General features: G+C 40.0%; 1 protein-coding gene across 1 annotated transcript in view; it reads left to right on the plus strand.

Moving 5' to 3' along the window:
• Positions 1 to 20899, plus strand: part of DPP6 (dipeptidyl-peptidase 6) — a gene marked incomplete at its 5' end in the record, with an annotated part of 87161 nt that overhangs the window by 27523 nt on the left and 38739 nt on the right. The window contains 7 exons of the mRNA XM_009585037.1: positions 3235 to 3389; positions 4371 to 4468; positions 9229 to 9352; positions 10233 to 10271; positions 17693 to 17800; positions 18393 to 18484; positions 20074 to 20121. Of these exons, the coding sequence (XP_009583332.1) occupies positions 3235 to 3389; positions 4371 to 4468; positions 9229 to 9352; positions 10233 to 10271; positions 17693 to 17800; positions 18393 to 18484; positions 20074 to 20121 (664 nt within the window). The remainder of the gene's footprint in view (positions 1 to 3234; positions 3390 to 4370; positions 4469 to 9228; positions 9353 to 10232; positions 10272 to 17692; positions 17801 to 18392; positions 18485 to 20073; positions 20122 to 20899) is intronic.

Consider the following 20899-nt stretch of genomic DNA (forward strand, 5'->3'; position numbering starts at 1 on the left):
CCCAGATTCAACACATCTTGTTACTTGGCAGCTGAGAACCACAGCAAGGGACTTCTCCTTTCTGCTTCCCGGTGGTGAGCAGGAAAGCATCTACCAGGAAACGCGTTCTTCTGAAGAGAACTGATGGCAGCCTGATTCACTCTGGATGCTGTTCAGGTCTTGATAACAAAGACTGCCACCTACGTAATGCACTGAATGCAGCAACCTTTAATTCAACTCAGGGAAGATTCCTCTCATCACACTGTTATTGCCTCCAGTTTCTTTTCTCATCCAGTGATATTAAAGTCTGTAAAATGGATATATATCCAGTCGTCACTGAATATACTCCAGCCTAGGACTTCAAATGCTCCTCCTGAGGGTCTGTTAACTTAGAAGACTCTTCGTTTCACACAGCTTTGAAATGACCATTCAATTGAGTTATTCAGCTAGAAGAAGGGTTAAAATACACATACTGTAACACTCCCTGAGCATAAGCATTTCACTGGATTACCAGCTGGCTGCTACGTATCCCCACTAAAGATTCACTACTTACAAGCAAGGTCATCCAGCTGTTTCAGAGTGGTTCGATATTGAATGTAGGAACGTGGAATAAGTATTGACTTGCCTCAGACTCTGTGCTTGAACCCAGCCACCAAGTCTGAACAGGCAGTATCCCAGCCCTTGTTCAGTTAAGGCAACTGCACACTTCATTCTCACTATTTTTAGGGTTTGCACGCCCCAGTGTGATGGCTGGCAAGCAAAGCTGTGGAGAAAGAAGCAGCACAGAGCCACCAGCAACTGACTGAGGAATCTCCTCAACTTGCCCACAGCATCCCAACATCATGTAGCACCCAGCGACTGCAAGCTCTGAGGAAGAGAGCAAAAGTTTTGATCAGTTATCACTTTACACTCTTAGCTAGGAGGTCATGAGGTATATGTGGAGGGGGGCTCTCTCTTTAAGGAGAACCTGGTTTCTTATATCTGTGAAGTGGCTTCTGAACTGACTTTAGAAAGACCCAGGAGTATTGAATGCAACGGATTTTCTGAGCATGTGGTAAATGCAAGCGCGAAGAATAAAGTGTCCCCAAGAACAAATTGTCTGCAAATTACGTTTTATTTTCATAAGAATGCATTTTATATTTCATAAGAATGTTCTCTAGTTTGCTAAAACTAACTGATCTCTCTCATAATGGCAAGGTCCTGGCTTTGTTTCAAGGCAAAGGTTCACACAATTAAATCTCATTAACAGAGGACCACAAAACCTGCACTAAAACCTTTCTTGGCATGTGACCTTCAGGAGAACTGCTTCATTAAGTCTGAGATCCTGGAGAAAATATTTGCTGAATGAAGTCATTCCTAATTAATGTTAAAATGTCAAGGATTCATCTGCCAACCATTTTTGCTCCTTTTCCTTTATACTCTTAATTATCTCTTTAATGAGCGACTAATATAAAAGTCAAAAGCAACATCTTTTAAATGTACACACAACAGGTGGGACAATGCAGCAAAGCAAATTTGCCAGAGATGTGCTTTCCCATGTAATATTTGCAACTTCCCAGGCATCTTTCCAAAACCTCACTTAGATGTTGCCACTAAGTATTGATTAATTTGTTATTTGTAGAAGGTATAACTATCAAGGGTGATTTTCCCTTGCACCTTTTCTAACGTTACCTTGAGTTTTATCTCAAGCCATATGCAAGTCTGGATTAATAAAGGTGTTCATTTGCTCTCTGATGAATATAATTGTCTGTCTATTCTCCAAGGACTGCTCATCCAAGATTTTTTTAGAAGAAATAAAACAGTCTTTGGTGAGTTTCTACTCTTCAGACCAGACGGACATTCTGGTTGGATCGAGGGGTCATCATAGGGTGGTGTACAAACATGGTGCATCTGAACTCTGAAAATCCTCGTTTGCTTTTGCAGTGACCAGTGATAACAGCAGACGTTGGAGCTGCTTGGACTTGTGTAGCAGGACTTCAGTGACAAAGGCTTAGAAACACTCTGCAGCCTCTTTAATTCTTATTCTCACATTAAAGTAATGAGACCTGTCTTCCTGCCCATCAATCTGTACAGCATATGCAAGTCCGTCTGCTATAGTTTAAATAGGGATGACTCATATGGTATTAAGCCTCTTAATGAAAATGGATTACATTACTGCCTTTTGCAAAATGGGAGGTTTAAAAAGCCAAGTTAGTGTCTTCCAAATGTCAGTAACTGGAGACACTTTGGACAAAGAGTGAATTTTATAGCTTTTCTGGATATCTATAAGCTTGCAATGAAGGATAGTAAATGATAAGAAAAAGTATTAAAAATTAGAAGTTCTTTGAATTTGTGTTTAATGAGATTTAGGTTCTGCCAGCCTTCAAAATAATTTCTTATGATGGCAATCTTGTTTTCTCCTTACTTACTTGAACTCTGGCATGTTTGTATTGGCATCTTTCTGAGTACCTTTTCAATAGCAACTACATTATTCAAAAAAAAATCTGTAATCCCAAAATTCAGTGTGTAAAAAGGATCAGTTTCTGACCCTGGCTATTTATTGAAAATTGCTTTGCAAAAGCGATTTAAAAAATGAAATAGGGATAAAAGTCAAGATGGTATCCAAGCCACAGACTCTAAAGCCTGGTATCTTGTAAAGTGTTATGAAGTTCCAGCACTGCATAACCTATAGAAAATTGCTATTTTTGTTTATTCCCAACTGGCAAGAGAGCTTAGGAGGATTTAAACTGTAGCTGAAGCACTTGTATCTAAGTATAAACGCTGTTTGAATCCATTGGTATGTCTCTGGTGTGACTTTGTGAACTCTTTATGGAGGAGAACTAAATCTCAGTCATTGCAGTTCTCGGCTAGCCCCGAGGGAGCCTCGGTTGTGCTGCCATCGGGCAGGTCGGAACCCAAGCTCTGCCAACACCTGCACGTATATATGTTCGCATATCCATGTACAGGACACATAGTAGGAGCAGCAGGGCCTTTTATGCTGTCACGGATATGTGTACTAATATGAATAATTTGATGTTTCTTGAGCACGATAATTATGCTTAATAACCTATATATTCAGAGTAATTGTTATCAATTGTGTTCATTTGTGTATATGGGATAATTTAATGAGTATTTTTAATTTATATTCCTGTGGCATCTTCCCTGTGCTGTGATTAGACTGGGATTTTCATATCTACGCTGTTTCATTTATTGCTAACTACTAATTTATGTCTAATAGCCTTTTTTTCTGTTCTCTCCTTTTTTTTTTTTAATTAGAGGAGATCTTGAAGACTCATATTGCTCATTGGTGGTCTCCTGATGGCACCAGGTTAGCATATGCAACAATTAATGCCTCCAGAGTCCCCACCATGGAGATCCCGGTATACACTGGCAGCCTTTACCCTACTGTTAAAACGTATCATTATCCAAAGGTAAGGGAAAATAAAACAAACAGTCCTGTTGTTCTATCAAAAAAAAAAAATTTTGTTTTTTCCAGTAGGCTCAGGCAAGAGACTGCATAACAGTGCACATTCATAAGCAATGAAAATAAACAGGTCTAAGGGAAGATCAGCTGTTCCCCAGTGAATGTGGTCTTCATTACTCTTTAGTTACATTTGTAAAATTGCAGTTTTCTGACTGGGGTATTAGTCATTCTAAATATAATGAAAATAAAATTTAAAGATTCTTGCTTCGTACCCACACAAAAGCAATTGTGCTTCCATGCTACAGAGGTGTCCGAGAGTTTGGAAGCCAGCATTACTACATTTAGATACATTTCCTTTTATATAGAAGGGAAATGAGGTATTGGGGCTTCCTTAGAATATCCAATGCCTAATGTCAGAGGAGATAGTCTGGTTTTGGAGACATGTTGTGCCTGAGCATTCATAAGACAGTACAGAAGTCTACTATGCTGCAGTCATTTCTTCTGGGTGTCTCGTTTTAGGCACTGATTACCTAAGGCCTCACACGTTGATCCAAATCGAACCATCATTTAACAGGAGAGATATCCACATATATGCAGGTTTTGTGGAAGGTAACAGTGATTCAACAGGGGATGCCCTTTCATACAATACAAAATGAACCAGTATTTAGTATATCTACCATCATCCTGTTAGACAACCTTTTATCAAAAGATACATAAAACAGCAATATTTCTAGTCGCCATGAAAAGTAGCATTTTTTACCAAGGCTAGAGGTGTCCTAAGTAAAATTACCCCTTGGCTGTGCCTACCCTCCCCTCCACACCCCTGTGCCACATCACTACAGTTGCAGATTTCTTGTGAAAACTGCAGCAGTCCAGTCCGTAACCCCGTACAATGGGAATGCATTTTTATAAACCATGGGGACGTAACAAATCAAAACCATTCTGTGTTGTATAAGATATGGTAATTTATTCTTATTTCAAAATCCAGGCTGGAATGGAAAATCCAACTATTTCTTTGCATGTGATTGGTCTGAACGGACCTACCCATGACCTGGAAATGACTCCCCCCGACGATCAGAGAATGAGGTAGGTGCTTTCTTGCCCTGGGATGCTGGACCCAGTTTCTCTCACGATTTCTTTTAAATCAGACCCTGACTTTTTTCAGTATCATTTTACAGTGCCTTTCTCTGCCACTATCAAGGAGTTTCATTTTGTGTAGATCTGTTTAAAATTTTTCAATTTTTTTTTTCTTCTTACATGTATTTTTGTAGAACATTTTTAGTTTCTTACTAATAATAACTAGTTTTTTACAGCAGCCTGTATGAAAGAGTATGAAGCAGAAACAGGGCAGCCCCATAATACAGCAGACACGAGCTCACTGCTTCATGACATGAACACAGGAGTGAAACCGGGCAGACATTCTGCAAACACATTGCCCAATCTTCATTAAAAATAAAAAGGAAAACTCTTTGCTGTTTTTAGGGCAAGTGTATTTTAGAAGTTGGCCTGCAATTCAGCCAACTACTTAGACACCCATTTCTAATTAAGTGCGTCCTTAAGTCTACATTCAGCAAGGGTTTAAAAGTTTGGCTTGGACTTCAGCATGTGGTCAAAGCTTGAGGTACGTTTATGGGTCTGTGAACACGTGAAAGGAACACGTTGTTCAGGAGAGAAGCAGCTTTAGATAATGCATGGCACACCTCCCTGCAAAGCTCAGAGATTAGAATCCAAATCCAGATTTTGGTACCTTTGATTTGAACTTGAAATAGCCTTATAGCAGGCCAAGAGAAATAAGACTCTGCTTCTACATCTAAAATATCCATAGTGGCCCTTCCAAATGTAATGCTGCAAGGTTATCCTTCCCAGGCACATCACTTGTTCTTGTAGGAGCATCCAACCAACATGCGTGCTCACCTTTTTTCACTGATTGCTAAATTAGATTGCTGGATCTGTAATTCCTGTGCCAATAAAGATAGATGTACAGCACAGAGGTAATGAAACAGGGCAGCTTGGAGGGCGGGGAGGGTGCAGGTGTGGTCTTCGTTATGCATGGTAAATATATAAGGCCTGTGGATAGGCTGGGTAGTCATCTGATGAGAGGATACTAAACCAGTGGGATTATTTATGGTGGGAGTTGCCTTTCTTTGTTAGGAAAGCTAGTGTCAGCCTCAGAACGTGCTTTCACTGAATAGCTCTAAAATACTCCAAATCCATTTATGCAACAAAAGATGTGACCAAACCAAATGGGCATAACTGCATTTGCCTTTCAAAAAACCAACTTCAGATCTGTATACGGCAGGCAGCAGTTCAGGTTCACAGGATCCCCATCACGGGATCCCCATCACGGTATCAGAACTGCGGCTCCTGGACAATATCATTTTTCTGTTGCTAGCATACTCTGTAAACAGAGAGACTCAGAAACATTTTAATTATAGTAATAACGTCAGACTGCAAGATCCAAGTGTTGTTAATAAATTTGTCCTATGTGGTTATGGGTGGCTGTAATTTATTTGGTTGCAATCAATATTGTAAAATGATGCAAAATATATCATAATTAATTAGTCTCTGTATATTTCATCAAAACCATGGCAATTTCCATCCTTAGGGCATGATATAAGTAGTGCTGCTAAAGCAATAGGGGTACATTTTCATTATGCATATGTTTTCTGAAATGAGAGGATTACTGTGATAACATTTCATTAAAATAGACAAGAGGGATGTACCGTACAGTTAGTTACAGAAGGGAGTTTCAAAGAATCAGGGGAAGCTGGTGATAAGGATCTTCAAGCAGAGCAGTCCTATCTGAAGCATTTCAATGTGCTCCATCTGTTCACACAGATGATATATGGACAGAGCAGTACTTCTTGATGTTCTTTTTATCTGGAGCAAAGTGGTTTAGTACAATTAATAAAGCTGAGAATAAAGTGGAGACATGCCAGGGTCTTTTTTCTTTCAGAATTGAAAGTAAGTCAGAAATTTTCCACAGAATTGGGATATTTTTCAGTTTAAAAAAAAAAAAAAAAAAAGCAAAGCTATTGATTGAAAAACATATTTTGGAGGAAAATATACAATTCTGATAATTTTTCCTTTTTAAAAACCTTTCATTCTGAACATTTTTGCCAAATGTTCTCCAATGCCATGCTTTTCTGTGAGAAAAAGAAAGTGAAGGGAAATGGTGGAAATTGCAGTGGAAAAAAAAAAAAAGTATTATAACATTTAATGCCTGACAGGCATTTTTTCTTTTGGTGAAAACCACTGGACCCCAAGAGTTACATCAGCAGGTGGTCAGAACTGGACCATGATCCAACTTATTTCTCACGTCAGATTTATATCCCAGGTGGCAAATTAAAGAAAGATGCTATCTCCCCTGAGTGCAGAAAGCGTCACTGGTCCTTGCATAGGTCATGAACAAATAAATAATGAAGAAACTCAGGCAACTCGCGTCTGGATCAGAGGCAGGAGCTGGCTGTGCCCCAGGGACCGCGGGCTGGGCTGCTGCCTGTCACTTGGCCACATCATGTCTCATTGTCTGTTCTTTGTGGTGTTTATGGCTTTATTACTGTTGTCATACTTCAAGTGTTCATATTGTAGATTCATAACTCATATTTTAGATTCACACCTCCAGAAAGCAGCCAAGCAAAGTTAGGGTATGAATAAGGGCGCTGCACAATAACCAGTCTCAGATGATTGCAAACCCGACCACCAACGTCTTTACTGGGATGGGGAAATACATTGCAAAGCTCAGCATGACTGCACCCTTCCTGAAGGGGCTCAGGGAAGTTATTCCTTTCCTTTGGCAGGGTGTAACCTGCTCTGATGTGGAGGTCTACAAACAAAGTCGGGTAGCTGCTAGTCTAGATTTCGCTCTATGGGAAGGAATAGGTTCTCCTTAACTCAGCTCCATATAAAATCTGGGACAAGTCAGGCGAAGAGGGCTTGGGAAATGCACTGACTCCCCATTTCTCTCCACTGGCGGCTCAACCAGTGCAGCTGCTGGAACTGCAGATGTTTAAAATTAACTGAGATTAATCACACCGTATTGTCTCATTTTGCTCTGCAAAATGGGAAACATAAAGCTTGGTTGTCCTACAGAAGAGATGTGAAGTGAAGTAAATTAAAGACTCCACACTACTCTGAGACTAGAATAATAACTCTCCAAGTATCTGCAGTTGTCTGCTTGATGGCTGGGAGAGGCTTCAGAGAGAAACTGAGACTCCATGTCCATCTCTGGGGTGGCAGGGAAGATAATGTTTGACCTAAAATAACAATTAAAAGTTCCTGAGAAAGAACTGTGGCTCCCGTGTTCAAACAGCGAGAGGGATGTAAAAATTGAATATGTGTCCTTCAAACTTTAAATTGGATTTATGGAAAAAATGCTCCAAGCCACAATATGTACTAAATTCACGTTCCTTTTCTGAGGAGACTGAATCTGCCCCGTTAATTTTTGAGAGAAAGAAGAGATGGTTATACAGTTTAATTTTGCTTTGTTGGTTTTTTCCTCTTAGGGCTTATGCTGTTGCTGATAAAGAGTAAAATTACAATTTTATTTCAGGCACTGAATTTTCAGACTGCTGTTGTCTCACCTGGAAGTATCCTTCCTTCCAGTGCAGTGGATGCAATCATTGAGGTCTTTTGTTATTTTTCCCCAGCCAAATTCAGGCACTAAATATTACTGAAAACTACAAAATCAATTTCCAACTTGTTATTTTGCTAGACAAACGGGCCTGTGTTGCTTTTGCCCTTTCTCTTCAGTATATGCAGGAGCGCTTGCCAGAACACAAAGTACCCTCCAGTGACACAGCATGTTAATTCCAATGAGAGCAACAACTCCTTATACATATTTTATAGCAAACAAATGAACTAATAAATTTTTTAGAGACTGTATGCTGTGAAAAGTCATATTATAATTTAAGAATGTCTTTGGCCCACATAGCCCAGCAGTATATTATAACACCACCAGCTTTGTCAGCCCAGCCAGAGTTTTACCCTACAGATAAAGTGGTGAGGTGGACATCTGTGGGTACCACCCCAGCCTGGCTCCGAGAAGGCGATCATCGATGTATTTGTTCGTGGTCCTGTGTTTTCCAGCCTAGCCCGGCCTAAATGGTTCCATTGCTCACTATTGCACAGGACTTTTCCAGAAGATATTGATTACAGGACTGTGCACCCACACTGGTGATTTACTCCAAGTATTATCACAAGCTGAATATGTCCAGCAATAGAGGATGGTACAGGGAGTGTGGGATGGCAGTTTTGCCGACGCAAACTGTTACATCTCTGCTGACGTCTTTATGGCAACCAGCTGCATCTGCTTTACAGAAACCCTGTGTCTCTCTAAACTATATCCTTCTTGCTATTTTCCTTTTAATGCAACCCTGATGGATATTTTGGTGTGTAGTAGGCATATTTAGAGGCCATTAACTCTTCATAAGCATAAAGAATCCAACCATTGGCAGTGATGGGTCTGAGTCAGCCAGTTAGCGTGCTCAGAATGGAAATTGTTTGCAATTTCTTTTCCACCTGTGCATAAATTTGTAGCTCCAGGCATTTCAGTTCTTCTTGGAAGAATGAATAGCTTGAAAGATTCTTTATCTCTGCATTCAGCTCTTCTTTGAAAATGACTTTCAGAAGTGGCAGATAAAACACCTGCACAGCCCTAAAAATGTCATTTTTAGGGGTTGAAATCCATACATAAGGAAGCCTAGAGACACCGAGATGCAGCATTCTTAATAACCAGAGATCTCTCCTGGACTGTTTGCCTGCAGCAGCCTCCAACTGCTCTGCCATGTGGCAATTCATTAGGATGTCAGTATTATGGTTTGGTTTATGTATGTCTGTGTTTGCAGGGACTACTACATAACCATGGTGAAATGGGCAACCAGCACCAAGGTGGCAGTAAACTGGCTGAACAGGGCCCAGAACGTGTCTATCCTGACGCTGTGCGACGCCACCACGGGAGTCTGCACAAAGGTAGGAGAGACGAGCCAACTGGTCGCTTGCCGTCGGTTTTCATAACCCACGCGAGGAGAAAGCATTTCAGTTATTTTACCTGGCGACAAGTCAGCTGGCACACATTTATTTAGGCAGACACAGAATATAAACAATGTTTGCAATATTTCCTTTTTTTTTTACACCTTCTAGAAAGCCAGGAACACTCGAGGTCTCTGTGTGTGTGTGTGTGTGTGTGTAAGCGAGTGATTACGATTACTTGTCTTGAAATAACTGTATACGTGCACAAGCACACACACACATCAACAGTTTGTAACCTGAATATTTTTACAACGTTCTAGTTTAATGGCATTATATATATGTAATGGCATTAAAAATGGCTCATGCTTATCTACCCACATTTTAATTGTACTTAATTAATCCCTTCTATAGACACACTAATGTAAATGGTGTATTGATATAACCTGTAAGTATTAGCAGATACCACCTTTTAAACTGGCATAGGTGTTTCCACAGTAGAAAATTGTTCTGATATATCCATCTCTTGAAAAAATGATGCAACACATTGCATAGACTACAGTGCAGAGCCTTTTCTTAACAACTTTCATTTCAATCTTTCTTTATTTCTTAACAAGCTTTATTTCTTTGGGGAATAATATATCTTGTGGGTTTATGTGTTTTGTCTGTATGAGTAAAATGCTTTCTTGAATGAGTGCATACTTATTCACCAGAGAGAAAAGATAAGGAGAGCAGCCACTGGATTACGCTCCTGAAGCACATATTTAAACAGTTTCTTTGTATTTCTGAACAACTTTTCAGATTCAATCCAACTGCTTCTTGCACTGATAAGCAAAATGTAATACATGAGAAGTATGGTATTAATGATCTTCTTCTGTTTTAGAAACATGAAGATGAAAGTGAAGGCTGGCTGCACAGACAGGTAATAGTGATCTTCCCTTTGCGGTCAAGTTCTTGGTAGGCTTTTTGTGTCATTGTTTTTCCCCCAAAGAGAAAAACTGCTTTCCAGGCCTGAGAAAGATACTTGGAAGATGGCATGATTTGTATTATAGAAAAGAGTTTCTCAGTAATAAACAAGTTCTTATTAAAGATGCCATCTTCTCTGGTAGGTCCCATAGTTCTTAGCCTGCAATTTACTGGGATTTAAAAGAGATGAAAAGCTGATGCTGGTGGAAATTCACCCACTGAAAGTATCTGTGTAAGACTTATCAACCTCAGACGTATTCCTTCATACCCTGGTTTGAGACTGATGATGATTTTAAGCAGTACAGTGGTGGTTTTCTGGTCTTCTAGACCAGAAAGAAGTCCACTGTTGAAAACAGAAGATCAAAGGTCATTTTATTAAGAAGTCCCATATCCATTCAGAGCCAAAATCATGCAGATAGGACTTTCAAGTCACTTAAGCTAAATTTGACAAATTTCTCTGTGTTACTCCGCAGCTATTTGCAGATGTAAGAAAGGTGAAAAATGAAATTAAATTGTCGATGAGGCAGTTAAAAGAACAAGGGCTTATGTGGAGCACGGAATGGAGAGAAACTGCCTGATGGAGTTTACTATCCTGTTTTAACAGCTGACACATCATTCTTCTGACACTTAACTTGTGCTTAATACTATTACATTTTATGGCAACATGCTCCCATCCCACAAATTAAATAAAACAAAGATGAAAATAAATGCTAAAAAAAAAGAAAAAGATATAAAAAGTAGGATAGAAGTTTTGATTTATGGGATTTTTCTTTTTTTTTTTTTTTTCTTTTTCCTTTTTTTTTGGAAAAGGTTTTTTTTTTCAACATATGTCTGTATAAAACCTGTAGATTTCCAGCATGTAAATCTCTGGAAGATCATTTATAACACTTCCCCAGGAGTCAGTTTGTGAAGTGACCTCATATTTGATTAGGCTGTTCTTGAGAGAGAAGCTGCTGATACCAATTCAGCCACAACACTGAACTGTTTTTCGTGGGATATGTGAATGCCAGACAGTAGCATGTCAGATCTTGTACTATATTGAGTAGAAAACAAAAGCTTAAAATACAAGCCAAGTCAAGAGAAAATTAAATTGCCCATATTTTGTATCTTCAAAAAAAAAAAGTGCTTCACAGGATTCATTTATTTTATAAGTCCGAGGATAGTTTTAATCCTTTTACTGCTATTTGCTTGTGCCTCCATTAATGCAGTAGAGTAGGACTTGTGTTTTTACACTGCTATGGTTCTCTAGTCATTTACCTACTACATGGACAGGCATTAAAAGATGGTGCTTTGTCCTGAATAACTGTAGTAAACAATATGCCAGTCTCTAACGGGTCTGCTCCAGGGAAATATAGTTTTTACTGCATCTCCAAACATTATATACTTAGTTTGAGGTTAGAGAAGAATGTTGATTACAGCCAAATGAGTCAGACATCTCAGTACTAAACTAAGATAACATTTGCTATGGACTTTGGAGACATTTGATAGTACTCTTCAAAAGCTTTTGTAAGAGTCTGAACAATTATAGACCTCTTTCGCCTGTATTTCTGACAATAAAATTACTTAAAATTCTAGTTTTGACTGAATATATGATTACTAGGATAATTGTATTTTCTATATTTACCTTTTACTCTATGACACATTAATCTAGATAACTGGCATGCGTGTCTGACTATGAGAATGATGTGAAAATGTTAAATGCTAGTGCGAGTCCCCTAACCTCTTTAAGGAGGAGATGAATTGCACATTAGGCAGCTACTGAAGGAACTCAGGAGTGTGACTCAGCTCAGGATGAAGACTCCTTGGTTGAGACATTTTAATATAGGTACATGCATATGAGCCAGGTGCCCAGTTCCCCTCTGTAGACAGCCAGAATGGTGAGCAGTGTGGTCACACAGTCAATGTTCCTGAGTATGATTCAGCCCACCCTGAAGAAGACACCCACTGCCTAGTTGGCCAATTTGTTCTGTATGTTCTGTTGACCAGACCTCCTTTCAAGAAGTACCCCAATTTTAAATCAATAGGACTGAGGAATCTAACTGCTTGCCTCATTCTTTAAAATACTCCTTCAAAGTACTCCACATACCTAGTTTGAAAAGCATACAAGAGCTTTACATTTTTCTTCGGAGTTTAAGTACATCTGGTCTTCCCGGAATAGGGGCAAACTTCACAGTAGGCTGGGAGTAGGCTGGGAGCAGGAGACAAGGAGAGAAAAACATCAGTATCAGAAAATACTCAACAGGGACATGAGGAAGTCTCCAGGGATGATAGGGTTGACTTTTTTTAGGTTGATTTTTTTTTAGAAATACTGGGAGTTCTGAGATAGAGCATATAACCCATGAATTTGAATTTTGTTCATGTTGTAGTAGTTTGGTAACTCAGTGAGATTTAACAGTCTGTGTATGGAAGGTCATAGTAAACGATCTTGTGTTCCCTTCTGGACTTAAGTTCATGAATGAATTTTATTCAGGTCTAAAAACTTTGGAGAGGCTCTCTACAACATAAGCAAAATTTATTAATTAATAAATTACTCCAAGTATAGTGAGAAATATACAGTGAGTATTTACACAGGTTCTGCTAGAAAATATCTGTCACTCCTTGCCAGATGATATGACCAGAATTTTCAAACCTTTTGCACAAATAAGAACAGGCACATGTTCAGCAAAGCTGCCTAAGGATTTTGGAAGTTTTACTGCTTTTATTTATGTATTTGCTTGTGCACTTCTGAGCATAAAAGCCAGACTGAACTTTACTCATACTTTTGCTTAAATATACAAATTCTTTGAAACTGTAATTATAGCTGTAAACAATTTTGTTTCAATTTTTGTGAAGAAGCCATTTTCCGATAGTGCCGGTGATGGTCACATACAGACCATGAGTCAGCAAGGGAGAAATAAGACAATTTCTGAGCACCTGCTGAAGATAAACTTTACTGGCATTTTAATCTGCTTACTTATTTAATTGTGAACAAATTTAGTTATAAACCAGGGTGCAATTCCAACGCCACCAAAGGCTGTGGGCTTTGACATTGATGTCGGCAGGACAAGGAGATTACCACAAAATTGTTTAGAGACGTATAACCTCCAAAACTGCCTGCATGGGCTGGCTGGCCTCCCCTGATAACAGTTCCTTTGGGTTGAGTTTTTCTTTCCAGTCCTCCTGTTTCCCTAGTGTTTCAGATCACCTCAGTCTCAAAATAAAGACTTCTGCTCTGTCAAAAGGTTGAGATGTTGAAAACCTCACACCATTTTTCTTTTACAACTCCCTTGTTTTAAATTGACAGCATGATCACCCAGTAATGATTCTTTTACACGTAGTTAATAGGCAGTCTGACATGATATTCTTTTAAATAAAAACAGAGCTCAGAGAAGCCTACGAACAGGACTGACTGTTTCACCTGTAAAGCCCTTTTGTCACGTAACAACCCCATAACTGACCTGAAGTTGCCCTAAAGACAAAGGATGAAGCAGAAACAGGACTCAAAGCCGCATAATTCAATACCGAAATTCATCTGCCAGAGCTAACAAAGCAGCTGTGGTTACAGCATCTTTGGCACTTAAATGAAGACTCCTGATTTTATCCAGTGGAGGGGATTGGTACCCAGAGGCATGGGCTCCTCTCCTCTCCAGTTGATGACCCTGTATTTTGATGTCAGGTGCCCCGACTTCAGAGATGGCCATTGGTGTGGTGCACCCAACTGCAGATGAGCATGGGGATAGGGATGGGGGATGAAGCTCAGCATTGCCCCAGGGGCTGAGTGTGGCAGGGGATGGAAAGAGATCTTCTCCCTGCGCCCAGATGAAGAGGTGACTTCATTGTCAAAATAATGCCGATGCTCATTTATAACACTTTGTTGGATTTCAATGAACTGTTTACCAAAATGCAAATAGTTAAAAGGATTTATGTCACACCTATCTGTTTATCAGAGCTACTGCCCTGTGACACTTAAAGCATTGGGACATTTCCCTGAAAGAATAAACATCTACAGAGCAGAATCATTAATTACGGGATCTGGGCAAAGGCGGATCAGAGAAAGTGGCTGCAGATCCAGTGATGCTCAATGATCCCTCTCCAATACCTCTATAATACACTCTACCTTTTTTTTATTGTTATTCATCGTTCCAGGACTTTATGCCCTTCTCTAAGACCTACAGAAGTTCGGACTGACCTTAGCATTATCCCCTCATGCATCCTGATTTTGCCAAACTTGGGATAAAACTCTGAGGCACTCCTTGGTTTCTTCTTCTCCTGACCATTTGCAGATACACTGGCCTGTGTTGCACAACTCTGAATTCCAGGACTGATCCCTCCAGGGATCACGGTGCCCTCCAGCAGCCTCCCATCACCTTATCTCTTCCACCAAAGCTGAAGTCTTCGGTGGGACCATTTTGATACACAGCAATAAACAGGTTGCTGGAAATGGAGTTGCTGCTGCTTTCTTTTACTGATAGTGATGCAGGTTGGCTAGTCCAACCAATGCCTTCTCCAGCCACAGGGTCATCCTTCGTTTAGTGATTATTCCTTCAACTCTGAGGATGACTGGGTAGTCCTCAGCTCCAACCACCTATTTCCTTCCTCCTCCACCCTGGGGACAATCGCCCATCACAGGTCAGCAGCTCTGGGTAGATCTGCTTCCTGAACCAGGCCGCTGTCTGTTCACAGAGGTCCCAGAAAGGCAAATGGGATCAGGGACCCATGCTTACTGAGTCAGATTTAAGCTTCAATTTAAGCTGCTGTGGAATCATACAGGAGTTACCTTACTTTTTTTCCCCCCTTATATCTGAGTCTGAGAGCACTGAGTTATTGCTACGTGTAGCTGATGTGAGGACAGCTTTGTCCTTCATCTGCACAAAGCAGTGGATTTCTGGAAACTGGCCTTCACTGTTTGGGTAGAATTCATTTGTCTAAATACAGAGATCTAGACAAGAAGAGCCGTAAGGACTTAGGGAGTGCCCTACCGAGTGTCACCGCTGCTTCCTCTGCTCCATCGATCTGTCTTTAGCAGGCACAGCAGCTGATGGGATCTAAGGACAGGGTGAGAGCTGGCTGCTTTCTGCAGTCCAGTCCTCTCATATTTCACCACCATCTACAATAAAAAGATTATGGACATTTGAGACTCTATCCATGTCTATTCCCTTTCAGGTCTGTTAATGAATCATGAGTTTGTTCAATCCCTTTTTGCACCTTCTAATACCAGCTGCTTCCATAAGCTTCCTGGGGCAAAAACTTCCAGAAATTCCCTACCTGCTGCACAGGAAAAGTGTTTTCTTTTACCAGCATTAAACTGATCTCCTCTTATTTTCAAGGAGGGCTCTTCTGTTCTAGTGTCGTGGGATTCAGTCAATAATAGTCAGCCAAAGGCTCAAACTGTTTGTATCACATGCAGAATAATTTAATTACGTGCCCAGTGTAGCTCCCTACAATATAAAATCCTCTTCAGAAAGCCTTTCAGCCTGACGTCCCTGCCATTTGCCATCCGGGATAAGTCACCATCTCTGTCAAGGTTTTAAACAGAGTTCTGTTTGTGTTAATGCGTTGTCTTTCCGGCAACAGGAACATGCAAACAGGCTGTCTCATAACATCAGCCGAGTGCTAAAGCCTCACATCTGTCATCCGTGCCATGTACCTCCTTCCCCTGTAACTCTGGATGAACCTCAAACTAATCTGCACAACGCCTGCTCTCCCTGGCAGAGACATATTGCTGGAATATATAATGCAGTAGGCGCAGCTATAGAAATGTAGGGTGAACTCATTGCTGTTTACCTCAGTAAAGGAAAACCTGTCGAGCAGAAGGTTTGCCCAAGTTATCATAGTTGGTTTTCAATGAGTTTTCTCCCGACGTCAAAGACATTTGGAAATAATATAGAGTTTCATGTTTCAAATTCCAGAACAAGTGTCAGAAACAAATGAAACCATTATTTCATAGAGCTGCAACAAGCTGTAAATGGACATATTTTAAAATATACTGAAAACCTAAGCAAGGGAAAATAAAAGGAAAAAAATAAACAGTTTGAACACCTAATACGGAGTTTATAAATCTGATAGATAGTGGAAAAGAATTAACCGGTAAAGAACTGGGAGCAAAGGAACATGCAGTAAGAATAATGTGTTAGCTTATGAGAAATAAAAATGTTTATTTCTTTGCTGTAGGTGTTTGTATCAGCCATAAGTCTCCCTGTGCAATCAAGTTCTTGCTGGTTCAGTGTGGTATCTTGACACGTGCCAAGCAGAAAGCCGGGGTGTTTGATAAACACTGAACCAAAGGAGGACCCAGAAGAGTCTGAGCAACAGTTTTCCTCTTGGTTGCCCTTGAAGAAGAAGGAGCCATGAAGCTGGGCCAGGGCAGGCAGGGCTCAGCGGGTCCCCAGAAAAGCCTGGTATCACAGGAGAGGTTCATTCAGCTCTTGTTTTAGTTCCAACTATTCAAGATGCAGAGTAGAGGAGCTTCATCTCGCCAGTTCCCTTGGTACAGTGCTATTGTGTCATACCATATGGACCATCCTTCTGCTTTCCCTTGTAATCTGCTGTTCAACCATCTCCTGCAGTGGAGGCTTCCCATGTGCCTCGGGGTTCCTGTACAAAAAGAAAACAAACACCCTTCCAGGAAATGCTTGCTTGCTTGCCATATGTGGTGTTTGATTTCCTTCTGCTGAGTCTCTTCTACCTCTGGTTGAAAGTTTTAGTCACCCAATAAAAGTCAATCATCACGTTCACCTGGGAGCATTGTGTCAAAGACAGTTTTGCAAGATATCCTCCCCTTCGTAAATAATTCAGTGAAATAAGCACTTGTAAGAGAGTAGGAAAAGACAGCAGTTAGATGCTGCTAGTTTTGTTTCCTCAAGGACAGGAATAGATCAGTTCTTCCAGCAGAGTAAACAGCATTTGTCTTACTTGTGCCAACAAGGTTCAAACCATTTCTAAAGGCTTTATTCCAACTGCCCCGAGCAGTCAGCTGTATATGTGCACTTTTTGCTTTGCAAAGGGGAATTTACTTTATAGCCAAGGGACTCTCCTTACTGCCTGTCTCCCTCTCTTCCATGGCTGAAAGTTGTCTGCTTTCCCGAGAGCACAGAAGCAATAATTTTCAAAACTTTCTCCAGTTTTCAGTGGGTTTTTTTGTTTACCTCAGGTTGCTGTTAAAAAGCACTCTCTATTTCAATGTGAGTTAATTTCTCCCTCTCTTCCATGGCTGAAAGTTGTCTGCTTTCCCGAGAGCACAGAAGCAATAATTTAGGGTTTTTTGTTTACCTCAGGTTGCTGTAAAAGAGCACTCTCTATTTCAATGTGAGTTAATTTCACAGGGTTTTGCAGTGCTGACCAATTTTAAATACAATAAATTAATGGTAATAATACAACCCTTAAATTCACTGCTTACAGAATGAAGAGCCAATTTTTTCCAAGGACGGTCGGAAGTTTTTCTTTGTTCGAGCCATTCCCCAGGGAGGACGCGGGAAGTTCTACCACATCGCCATGTCGTCATCACAGGTGACTCGCTCGCTGCCGCTGCTTTTGGTCTCACCTGCAGTAGAAAGCAATAAAAAGTAGTACCTGTGCTCATACCGGCAAGACTGGAAGGTGCAAATATAGAATGTGGGTCTTGTGCGTAAAAGAAAACCTTCAATGATGGTTTATTGGGCATAAGATAACATGAATTTCCAAATGAGATACTTAAAAGAAAAAGGTCAACCAACTGCCTTTTTCCAAACAATATCATTTCTTTGTTTTGTTTTTTTAATGCTTCTTAGTTGTACATAAATAAGTAAATCCCTGTACTTCCATAAAGGATTAATCAGAAGCTCGTGGGCATGCTGGATTAGAGGAAGGAGTTTGAAGCTGTTCTGTGCTGAATTCATCCCATTATCTTCAGCGGCGTTATGATTAAGATGATTCTGACTCTGTGTTATTTCCATGCCTGCAGATTCACAGAAATAGCAGGGGGAGGGGTGGAAATTGCAGACGCATGGTTTATTTTTAATAGGTAATGGAGTCAAAAGAGCTCCCTTTTTCAGCAGAGAAGCTTTGCTCAGATATCTTCTTTTAAGAATAAAGAAATCCAATTCTCTTTTCTTTCTGGCAGCCCAATAGTAGCAGCGATAACTTACAGTCTATTACATCTGGCGATTGGGATGTGACAAAGATATTGGCATATGATGAAAAGAGGCATAAAATGTAAGTAAAATTTGGTCTGACAAATCAGTCTTCCCTTGTTTAACCCTGGACTATAGGGTTAGTTACAATGGTGTGGTGTATGCATCTGAAATATATGAGCATAAGGCAATGGGGATAAGGCAGCAGGAGGAGCTGTCTCCATTTTGGCTTAACTTCTCGTGCCATTCCATATATCTTAACTTATTTTGGTTTTCTCTGTATAGTTCAAACCTTTCTTTCTGTGACTATTAAATACATTTATGTAGAGTGAGTTCTCCTGCTGCAACTTCTGATATTAACCTCTGAAGTCTGTTTTCATTGACCACCTAGATAGTCAGTTTTAGAAAGAATCCTTTATTGACCTGCAAAAATACCAGTGCATTAGAAAGAAAGTATTTAATTAGAATACTAAAAAACCCCCACCTTTCTTCACACTTATCCTTTATGCTTGTAAAATAACTTCTGTAATTGTTTACTTTTAAAAATACATTTCAAGAAAGTACGTAATAAAATGTTTGGAAGGTTTCTGGAATCAAATATCATATAGATTCCTTTCCAGACACAGTTTCAGCAGGGTACAAGGCACTCACCTCTCATTTTCTTAAGGTCACCGAACAGCTGAGTAAAAAGCCTCTGGAATATGATAAACTTTGAATGATCATTAAGAGCATGATGCTCCTTCAAGGTTTTGAATGCCCTCAATTACCAATAACTTCAGTACGATATGAGGGTCTTTACCACTTGGCAGAGCTAAGTAGCAAACTAGCACCAAAGTCTTATGTGCGTTTTAACTGTCGAGTCAAGTAGAAAATACCACGTACCGTTTGTGCAAACAAAATATACATCTAGGCAAGCGCAGCTCATTGGAAGCAGATCGGCTGGGCTGAATATCCTGCCTGACACATTATCCATCCCGCGGATGCTACATTTGCTCCTGTAGTCTGTCATTATTCACAAGAAATGCATCTGGGCATCGATCTGGACCCTGTACGTTGGACTGAGGTTGGCCACCTCCAGCAGCACCTCTCTGTTACCTTCAGAAGCTGTCACCGCACAACAGGGCTTTCACTGTTTAGCCAGAAAAGGAGTTCACCACAGTCTCAGCACAGAACAAGGGCAATGAAGTATTCTTCAACTTCATACTCTGTCTTCCCTGAAAGTCCAACTCCCTTTTTCAAAAAGGACATGTCAGTGGGTTTTGCATCAGACCCCAATTAGCTATCTATCTGGACAAAGGATAAAAAGTAGTCAGAGAAATAAAAACTGGTCTAGAGAAAAAAGAAAGGTGTTTAAAGGTACTTCTGCACCACAAAGCTTGAGGTGAAGATGTGAAGGTCTTTCGCTTAATCACTTGATCCTTTTTGATCTGCTGACATGACCAGTCTAGGACCCAAACACTTCCGTGCTTGTTTTAACTGCAGTGCAGCCTACGACGTAGTTGCTTGAGCCTCTGCAGTGATGTGTCCCTCTGTGGTTTTCTAATTCAGTTTAAACATTCCTTGCCATTACAAGAGCAGGAAAATGGCTATGTGAATGAAGATGGTTTTGTATGAAATACTTGTAAACACACTTCTAATGATACACTTGTCTTTTGAAATTTTTTTCCCCAGTTATTTCCACAGCACAGAAGATTTGCCAAGAAGGCGACATTTATACAGGTATGTGCTTTACTAACTTCATGTACAGAATTTCCCATTTTTTCAGTCTTACACAAATCATTACATAGAGATTGTGGTAGAAACAGTTTCTTATGTGTTTGTCTTTAATGGCATTGCAGGATCTTGCAATGTGTTGTCACTAGAATAGACAGAACAGCACAATGAGAGTGAGCAAAATGCTTGACATTTGGAAATGGTTTACATTTAGCAATTTTCTCATTGTATTGCAAATTTTAAATTGGTCTCAAGATTGATAAACTGTCACAAAACTTTCCAACAGAACTGCTTAACACTTGAAAGAATCCAGAATTACATAAACTAATGGTATAAACTGTTTTTATACTTCCAGAAAGCAGTTTTCATAGAAATTTGATAGCACCTCACCTCTTTACGAAATTGAAAAGAAATAACAATATGTTATGTTTGCAAATGTTTTTCTGCAATTCCAGATTATTTTAGTATCCTCCGTAACTGCATGATGAGTCAAAGGCTGGGTTTTAGTAAGCTATTGGTAGTGTAGCTATTGCAAAGTATTGTGGGAGCAGATTACAAAAGGGAGGAAACCCAAACTTTGAAATAATAATTTTGGAATCATTATTCCATTTGTCCTATTTTTCTTCTCAATCTCCCTGCTGTCATCTCAGCATCTGCAACGAAGGGCGGAGCTGGTGATAGCATCAGTTGATAGGGGACAGTCAGTATGTTTTCCTTCTGTAACATGATGTCATACCTTTTTTTCCTCAGTAGGAAGGAAAGTAGAGTGAACTAAATTACCTGT

This window comes from Fulmarus glacialis, unplaced genomic scaffold (assembly GCF_000690835.1).
Source record: "Fulmarus glacialis isolate BGI_N327 unplaced genomic scaffold, ASM69083v1 scaffold8689, whole genome shotgun sequence".
In the NCBI taxonomy this organism is placed as follows: domain Eukaryota; kingdom Metazoa; phylum Chordata; class Aves; order Procellariiformes; family Procellariidae; genus Fulmarus; species Fulmarus glacialis.